General features: G+C 35.6%; 2 protein-coding genes across 2 annotated transcripts; one reads left to right on the top strand and one right to left on the bottom strand.

The window, feature by feature from the left end:
• The first annotated feature begins 344 nt into the window (after positions 1-344).
• LOC130428164 (olfactory receptor 52E4-like) lies at positions 345-8997 on the top strand. The gene is made up of 2 exons (XM_056756026.1): positions 345-1244; positions 8953-8997. The coding sequence occupies exons 1-2, from the start codon at positions 345-347 to the stop codon at positions 8995-8997; spliced, it is 945 nt and encodes a 314-aa protein (XP_056612004.1).
• On the bottom strand, positions 5653-6588 carry LOC130429030 (olfactory receptor 4E1-like). The gene has a single exon (XM_056757383.1). The coding sequence runs from the start codon at positions 6586-6588 to the stop codon at positions 5653-5655; it is 936 nt and encodes a 311-aa protein (XP_056613361.1).
• Positions 8998-9994: the final 997 nt, after the last annotated feature.

The raw sequence follows: 9994 nt of genomic DNA, 5'->3' as shown, positions 1-9994 counted from the left end.
AACAAAAAACATTTTTTCATGAAAACTAATGAGTTTTATTGTAGAGTAATGTAATATTATACTCTATACAGAGGAGTAATGTACTTTGAATAAAATCTTTGTATTCATGTTCGTACATTTTGCTAAATCTGCATTGCACATTCGGTTAAAAAGCTGTTTGGTTTTATTGATAATCGTTGATAATTGATCATTTTACCTGCTGTGGTAAAATATATGTTGCTTTTTTCCATGTTTTTTATTTAAAAAGCAATGCTGTTTGTATATTGTTCATGTAAACATGCAATATTTACACGCTTATTTATACAGGTGTTTCGAAAAGGCCATCCATAGAAGGAATACTCACCATGTATAATGGATCTGTTGTGTCATTGGTGCTGACTCTGCACTCATTGGAACTGTCGGGGCCAAGCATTTACTCAGCATTCATATTTGGATTACTGGCATATTTAATAATTTTACTCTGCAATTTAACAATTGCTTTTACTATTTGCTCCAACAGAAGTCTTCATAAACCAATGTACATTTTATTGCTTAACATGCCTATCAATGACACGATGGGTGCTACGAGTCTTTTTCCTCAGCTGCTGTATAGTATATGGTGTGAGAACAGACTGATTTCTTACTCTGCGTGTGTTCTTCAAGGCTTTTTTGTGCACCTGTATGGTGGTGCATCTCATGTTATTCTAACAGCTATGGCCTACGACAGGTATATTGCCATCTGCTCCCCATTGAGATACGGTGCTATTATGACCAATAATAACTTGTTGAGAATTATAACTGGAATGTGGTTCCTTCATTTTATCATGATATTTGTGACTTTCTTGCTTCTTTTGCCCCACAAGATTTGTCGGACTTATATGGATGATCTTATCTGCTACAATCCATCAATAATGAAACTTGTATGCGAGAACACACGAGTTAACAACATCTATGGATTGATTGTTTTAGGTGTCTATCACATTCTTTCATTTTCTGTTGTGGCTTTTACATACATTCAAATATTAATTACATGCATTTCGAAGAAGCAGTCTGACGCAAAGATGAAGGCTATTCAGACTTGTGGTACTCACTTGGTGGTCTTTCTGTTTTTGGAATTTAACACTTTTTTCCCTCTCATTGCACATCGATCTGAAAACGTCCCGGCATACCTGCGCAGGGTCTTTTCTATTTCTGTTCTGGTGTTTCCCCCCATTGTAAATCCACTCATTTATGGTTTCAAAACTAAGGAAATTAGAAAGAAAATTGTCACCTGTTTTAAGAGAAAGATAGGCAGTGTATGAAACAAGCTGAAACTGCGGTTACAGTATATAATATTATATTGCTATATTTGATTTCTAAAGTACTTAACATTCATGATGCTGCTCATTCATTTTAACCCTTAATTTTCCTTAATTAAATTTTACAAGATTTGCACTTGCACTGAAAATCTGTTTTGTTTTGTTATTTTAAGTACTTAAGACTTTGCCATGCCATGTAAGATGAGAAATACTATTCTTAACAATTGCAGAAATATAATAACCAAATGAAATGATGAATAAAAAGTTATTTTTCATGTAAAGCTTTAATTGCGTGAATAATGTATTTGTCTTTTTTCCTACATATGAAGCAAATCAAATGTTTGCATGAAGCCATTTCCTTACTTTAAGTTCAAAAGCACAATTTCACACATTTCCATGCTGATTCAAGTTTGATGCTGGTCAAGTTGTTGGCCATTGTTTACAATAATAGAATAGCTGGTGAAGGACCAGACTTTCTGCTGTTTTTACTGCCCGGTGTGCAACCAGTGCAAATGCTGCCATGGGCGGCGTTTATGTAGGGCAGAGTATGGCAGTTGCCATGCCCTAGTATTCAGACAAAACAGTGGAAACAAAGTGTGCATTTTAATGCTCATTAAAAATATCAAAATAATCCAAATATTTTAGACTACTGTATACTTTTAGCATGGAAGTCAGAAGCATGTATATATTTTAGAATGTAAAAATGACAATCAGCCATTTACAGTTTCAATGGTGTAGTGGCTAAGATGTGTGCCTAAAAATGTTTGACACTATCACATTGCAGGTTCGAATCCACCTTTAGCTTGTTTACATTTTCACATCACATATTAGATCATAAAGGCATTTATTTTCAACTAAATTAAGAATCTATTTAAAAAATGCCTAACAGATGTTTAATAATAGTGTATGGTAAGGTAAGTAGGGAGGTCTTTATTATCAACATATGCCAATAAATCGGCAATAATTATTTTTTAATTAAACAGTCACATAACAATCTTATCTGCCCTAGCAAGATGTATAAATGCATTCCATTCCATTCCATTCCATTTTCTACCGCTTATCCGAACTACCTCGGGTCACAGGGAGCCTGCGCCTATCTCAGGAGTCATCGGGCATCAAGGCAGGATACAACCTGGATGGAGTGCCAACCCATCGCAGGGCACACATACCCACTCATTCACTCACACACTCACACCCTACGGACAATTTTTTCCAGAGATGCCAATCAACCTACCATGCATGTCTTTGGACCAGGGGAGGAAACCGGAGTACCCGGAGGAAACCCCCGAGGCACGGGGAGAGCATGCAAACTCCACACACACAAGTCGGAAGCGGGAATCGAACCCCCAACCCTGGAGGTGTGAGGCGAACGTGCTGATGTATAAATATTGTAAGATAAATAATATTTGGTACATTATCTATGAATAATTATAAAATGTACTCCATGTGCCAGGCAGTGGCGGCTCCAGACAATTTTGATTGGGGGGGGCAATGGGGGGTCCTGGTCATTTCAAGGGGGGTCTCATAAAAAAAACAAAAAAAATACAGTGGACAAGGCTAATAACTGTATATTACTGCTACTAAACAAATAAAACAAGATCCATGCACACTTCAAAAAAATGAAGACATGCAAAACAAAAAGCCGCGTCTTTTGAGAGAATATTCAACTGGTACTGTTTGAACCACGAGTAACTAAAACCCCTGGATGCTATGCCCTGCGATCCAAAAGAACGACATGGTTATGATTTTAATTTAAGCTGTCTTGGTTTCTCGGCTGCGCCATGGCTTAAATCCCCTGTTAAATCCTTTCCATTTCAAATAACGTATGTGCAACATTAAGTGCAAAATGAAAATAAAAATTCAATTATATCAATTACATTTGTCATCATAAAACCCGTATAGGAACTCCCAAATGTAATTGATATAATTTATTTTTTATTTTCATTTTGCACTTAATGTTGCACATGTTATTTGAAATGTATAATTAGATACACAATTGCATTGTCAATTTACATACTGCATTGCCATTTTGCATATTACATTGCAAATTGAATTTTGTAACACATATGCTTCCATATGCGAGTTGCTCCGGTCCCATCTCCTCATCCTCCAATTCCTCGGTGTCCTCTATTTCTAATTCTAGGATCAAGCAGGGCTCGCCCTCCACTGCAACGGGTATATTTTCAGTCCTATTTCCGTCTACTGTCATTTTGTTTTTAGGTATGAAGAAGCGATCCATTTTTAGCTTCAAGATATGAAGTGCGTTGCAGCACTTGCGTGCTCGCGGCAGCGCCTTGAACGCAATGACGCAAGGCGCAGAGGCAGGAACATTCATGGGGCGTCGCTGTGATTCTTATGTTTATATTTTTTTATATGTCGAATAAATTATGAATTATTATTATTCTGCGTAGTTTGAAGAGGACCATTGTTAAATCTTTATCCCGGATATATATATATTTTAATATATATTAAATATTTTTTAATCAGGAAGGGGGTGGGGGGTCAAATCGGGGGGCCAAGGCGTTTTTTGGGCGGGTCTTGAGACCCCCCAAGACCTCCCCTGGCGCCGCCGGTATGCCAGGTGCCAGGGTATATTGCACTAAATATCACAGCGTCTTTTGGATTAACGTTACCTGTGTTTTCATTTGGTTGCACTTGTCACAGAATTTGCACTGCTCCAACCTCACCGTAACTTATGCAATAAACTGCACTGCGACGAGTCATGTTTTATATTTAATCCTGTTTGCTGTTAATTTCAAGTTTTGCCTACATTTTTTACTCGTACTCGATTAATGGCTTATGGAAGGCCAAGTGGTTCAAATATACCTGAATTTTAACATGTTAAGTACATGTTCTAATTTAACGCGTAAACAAGACGTTAATAACAAGTTAAGTACATGTTAAACACTATTTTACTGTTATATTGTTGACATGTAATTAACGTGTTAAAATTCACGTATATTTTAACCACGTGGCCTTCCATGATGTATTTGCTTTAATTTATTTACAGTCCCTCTTTCACATAAAATGCGTATGTGAAAGTCCCTCCATTTTTCAGTGTCCATTCTTCAAACATATTTTATCCATATAGACATTCATCTTTCTGTTAGTTCTTTTTATTGCTAGTGAAGTTTAGACTATAAGAAGAAGGGTGTGAGATCAAGACATGACTCAGTGAACTCAAACTCATATCATTGTGAGGTATAACTATTTTGGAGCAAATGTGCAGACCACCATGCTACAGCTATGACTTAAATAAAAGCTTCTGACTTTAACATCAACAACATGTCTCATCATGATTCTGAATGAAAATCTTTTTAGATTTAATTTGGTGATGTAATTCAAAATCTAGTATTTCCATTTGTCCATTACGTTTTGTTATGTAATACATTTATCCAGAGAACAATAAGTTATTACCAAAAAAGTAAAAGAGACAATATATTTAGCATTCAATTTAATTAGACATCAATTTACATGAATGTCTGATCTAAAAACCTTTTCATTAAGTTAGAAATCTTTAATTTGTTAAGAATGCTTGACATAGAATAAAATAGGTGGGCAGATCATTTTAAGACCACTGTAAAAAGACATGTTTGTGTTTGATATATATGTTTGTGTATGGCCCACCTTTGTGTTTCTCAAAAACACATTCTCTCTTTAGAATGGCACTTAATATAAAATTACCTCTTTTAAGTGTCAAATATACAATTTAAAAAAATGATTAAATTTGGCAAACAATAATTCACAGTAACCTACTATTCAAGCTATACATTTAATAGTCGTGCATTTTGTTTGTGAGCCAAACCCATGATTTCACATCATTCTGTAGTTGTGCTACACACTATACATCATTATACATTTGAACATGTCATTGACCTGCATAAATCATCATATTTACAAATTGTATTAATAGCATAAAGTATACACACAGAAAAACGCTATGCTATTCACTTGTACTGTACTCTATGAACCGAAAAATGGATACTTGCTACATAGCCTATGCTTAAGGAAAGACTCATATTGACAGCTGTGCATTTGTTGAGACTGATTACTGTTTAATAGTATAAGAATAACCATACATCTTTACAGAAAGCACACCTAACTGTATTTTGGCTTTTTTCTTTATATTTTTCAATTGTCAAATGTAATTCACATTTAAAAATAATAAAAGATTCGATAGCACAAGAGAATACCTGCTCTTCAGAAAGGTACCTAGTATGAGCTCCATTGACACAAACAAGCCATAACATTGGTCTAATATAATAAATATGCCTTTAATAGCAATGTTGTTGTCTATTCTGAAGCATTTCTATCATGCAGCGTTAATATTCATGTGGCTTTTTCTTTTTGGCACAAATTGTGACAAAAATGTACTTTACACAGATATTTTTCTTTTAAAGACTTTAAGGAGATTTTGTCGTATTTCATAGCTGTTCAATCCATAAACAATTGGATTAACAAGTGGAGGCACTAAAAAAATGAGCATCCCTATAATCTTTTGCATATCTGCATTAACATTTGTGAACCTGTGTGATAGGATAGTGAAAGTTCCAACAATTTCATATGTAAGGAAAATAGTCAGTTGAGCAAGACAGGTATTGATGGCTTTGCTTTTCGCTTCAGATCGACTTGTGACCAAGCAGATGATCAAAATCTGAACATAGGAAAAAACTTGAATAGAAACACTAACAGTCTGCATTACGGCAGTGTTGAACAATCCTACAATGTTATTGACTGCGGTGTTGCTGCACGTGAGCTTGAGGAGAGAGGGGTTATCGCAAAATACGTTCAGAATGCGGGATTTGCATCTGGGGTGCTTGCTTTGCAAGGAGAACAACAAGACGATGAAAAAAAAGTCGAGACCCCACACTAAAACAACAATTCCCACTGCAACCTTGGGTGTCATGATAGCATTGTATCGCAGCGGCATGCAAATGGCAATGTATCGATCAAAAGCCATTGCAGCAAGAATAAACAATACACCACCCCCATACATGTGGAGCAGGAAACCCTGAAACACACAGAGAGGATAGTATGTGTAACTGGTTTCTGTTACAATATCAGACAGAACCTTGGGAAACATTGATGTGATGCCAACAAGATCATTTAGGGGAAGGTTGAACAAAATAAAATACATGGGCTTGTGGAGACTTTGTTGCAAAACAATGAGAAGCAACAGAGTCAGATTGCATATGATGCTGAGTAAGTACATGAAGATGCCGATGAAAAATATGGGATATTTGGCTCCGGAAGGGATGCAAAACGGATCCAGTGTCAGCTCAAAGCTGACGATGATGGATAAGTTTTCCATTACGGTTCTTGAATCTGTAAAAATCGGTAGAAGAGAAGTATTTTGTAATTTAATACTCAAAACATATTTGTGCTTATTAAAATCTATGAATTAAAAATTACCCACAAAACACAAACACATTTATATCATGTAACTCACCTCAAACATTAAGTAACTGCAATATTTGTCTTGATGTCGTCAAGGAAGCGTTAGTTCTATGATGGCCATCTAAAACATCTCAGTCTTATATAGACATATGTGATAGTGACAACATCCACATTAAATCCCCTGAAGAAAAAAAGTGTTTGTCACAGAAGGGAAAAGAATGTGCCAACAGTTGGAGGCAACTGCAATGTTTTGAGACAACATTTTTGTCACAATAATACAAAATACAAAAAAACGCACCATTGAAATACAAAAAAATATATGAAATCAAAATATACTTTTTGTGTTAAGTATGAAAAAAGACACAATGCAGAAGTAAAAGTGAAGTGCACACAACAAATTTGGTTATTCAGCGTTTTTTTATATTTTTATAATTGAGGTTTCTGTTGATAACTTTAGAAACGCCACCCTATAAAGAAAAGTTTCAGCCCAAGTACAGTTTTTCAAGGGTTCTTCGGTGGTTCTTCTGGATGGTTAAGGTGCTAAAGTGAAGTCCCTGTCAAGTTGTTTACAGGTACTTTTTACAAGCCAAAGAACTACTTTTGGCACCATTTTTCTTGAAATAATAAAGTGCTATATGGCACCTACAGTTTTTGACAGAGAGTCGAGTACCTTGAAGGCCCAATGTATGAAATTTTGTGTCATCTAGTGGAGAGGTTTCGAATTGCATACAACGTCTTACTCCATATCCCTCCCTTTCGAAGCACTACGTTGTCACGATTTTGCTTCTTTTCCGATAACGTATTTGCAAAACTCGCTCTGTAAGGCAGTGTGGGGCTACTGTAGAAACAACATTGCAAATTCAATGCAAGGGGACCCACGCTGATATAATATAAATACACATACCTTTTAACCTGCTCGTGAATTTTCGATTGATGAATGTTGCGTGTGTTTGAATTCAAATCCTCCCATATAACTTATTCACATAATTCACATACAGCCCACTGGGCACAACTGGGCCCCCAGGATTTTGAGTCCTGCTTATTTTTCCAAGATTTTGATAACTTATTTTATTTACTTGGAGGTTAATTTCTCCATTCAAATTTGGCTGGGTGGTTCATAACACACTTTTCTGTTGTGTGACAAACTCAGAACACACATTTCAATGTCACTTTACTCGGACTATAAGACTTATGTTTGTGTTAATTGGTACAATCAGAAATTTACTATATCAAAATCACAGGACAGTCTCAAAAAGAATGTTTCAAATAATAATGTTTTGGAATTTTAAACACATTATGAATCATTAAATGTTAAAGAAACAAAAGAGACAACACGTGGCTGAATTAAAAACCACAACATTTGTTTCGTCACCCTTTAATAAACCCTTGGAGTATTAACCTCATCCAGTAAACTCATTAAATGTGTTGATAAGATATCAGGCTAATACCCCAATGAACCCTCTCACTAATGACGCCTTTGGGATGAGATTCACACAGGATGACTCTGTATGTTTTGACCTTTTATTTGTAAATACATCAAAAAACAATGCCTTTAACTTAACTCTTAAAACTTAACTTTTATTGTTACATTACCACTAGTGGTGAGTGAAAGTCTAGGGTGCGTACTCTATACAAAGTAGAATGCAGTTGGACAGGCAACTTTATGACCTTACAGACTTAAGGGACAGTATGTAATGCAGACAAACAATGCAAAGTATAAATAGACAAACTGTCCAAAAAAAGACAATATACATTATACACATTTTGCAGACTTGACTTTGAGCATGCCAAGATCGTATGATGCATTATAGTCCACGAAACTGTAGTGATTGGTAAAAGGAAGTGGGAGCTTGTGAAGTGTGTCAGATTTTGATGTTGAGCAGCTTAATAGCCTGTGAAAAAAACTGTCCTTCAGATGGTTTGTGCAGGACCGGATGCTCCGGTATCGTCTGCCCAAAGGGAGCAAGGAGATCAGCAGATTCTGTAGCCATCTTTAAGAATCGGATGAAAACACATCTCTTCCATCAGCACCTGATCGATAAGTTCTGACTTCCATCTCTTTTCTACTCTTTCTATCTTTAGAAAAAAGGATAAAACGTGGCTTTGTATACTGTGGTGCGCTATAAGAGACCAGTTTTACTGTGCTTGTGCTTTTTGTTGTCCTCATGTTGTTTTTCCATTGCTTCCATTGTTTACCTAATTTGTTAATTACTTGGGATAAAAACATCAGCTAAAGCCACGTTTATATGATGAAAAACTTTTTTTTATCTATTTTCAGTTGAAAATGCCGTCATATAAACAGCCTCTTAATGACTTCATGTAAATATGCTAACATAGCTTAATATAGCTAATATGTGTTGGGAACTATTATAATTAGATTACAGGTCCAACAAACACTGCCCCTATTGGGACTGAAATAAAATGAAGCCAAATTGGTCCAGGCATAAAGAATGGGAGTCTGGTGAGAAGGTAATTATAGTCTTGAGAGATCAAAGGTCTGCACTGACTAAGTGATTTTCAGTCCCAGGTCACTTTAGTGAAACATGTGTATTATGGCCACCTGTGAGATTGAGGCCATGAGGCCTAAAAGCCCTTTCAGACCAAATGTGATATAATAACTGCACACCCTTTTACAAAGAAAACTTACACAGACAGCCATAACATATTTGAACTTTTAAAAAATTTCCAAAAACTTGTATAACTGTTTAATGTAATCTTAATATTATGTAGTGCGCAGTACTGTCAGAAATAAATACAAAAATGGACTTGGACCCTTTGAAAGGCGCCTTTAATGTACCATTCAGTTATGTGTACCCTAATGTTTACACTGGTACCAGTATATAGTTTTGAAGTTCTAATATGCACTCTTTAGGTACAAAGTGTACTTTTTAAATGGATACTGCTCACAAAATGAAAATTCTGTATATCTGTATTTGGAAGAATTTTACCACAAAACAGGAAAAAATAGGATTTTTTTATTTTGTTGAACAAAAAAAGAGGATATTTGGAAGAATTTATGAAAGAAAATAATTCTGGGGAAGATTTGACAACCATTAAAATGTTTCCTATACCTTTGTCACTGTGGGCAGGTGCCAAGTCCTGCTGGAAAGTGAAATCAGCATCTTATAATGCTTGTCAGCAAAAGGAAGCATGAATAGCTCTAAAATTTCCTGGAAGATGGCTGCATTGACTGTGGACTTCAGAAATCTTTTTTCATTATCTGTAAGCCATAATCATCAAAATTTCAAGAAATAAAGACTTGAAACATTTCACTCTATGTGTAATGAATCCATATTATATATTGATTTTACTTTCTGAAA

The sequence above is a fragment of the Triplophysa dalaica genome, chromosome 9 (assembly GCF_015846415.1).
Source record: "Triplophysa dalaica isolate WHDGS20190420 chromosome 9, ASM1584641v1, whole genome shotgun sequence".
In the NCBI taxonomy this organism is placed as follows: domain Eukaryota; kingdom Metazoa; phylum Chordata; class Actinopteri; order Cypriniformes; family Nemacheilidae; genus Triplophysa; species Triplophysa dalaica.
The sequence above is the reverse complement of the archived record's forward strand: the minus strand, read 5'-3'. Positions and strand labels throughout refer to the sequence as shown.

What these genes read in the sequence shown, in the direction of transcription:
- LOC130428164 (XM_056756026.1), top strand. Translation starts at nt 345, where the DNA reads ATGTATAATGGATCTGTTGTGTCATTGGTGCTGACTCTGCACTCATTG. An exon ending in AGGAAATTAGAAAGAAAATT is followed by an intron (nt 1,245 to 8,952) that starts GTCACCTGTTTT and finishes ATCTATTTTCAG; the next exon opens with TTGAAAATGCCGTCATATAA.
- LOC130429030 (XM_056757383.1), bottom strand. Translation starts at nt 6,588, where the DNA reads ATGGAAAACTTATCCATCATCGTCAGCTTTGAGCTGACACTGGATCCG.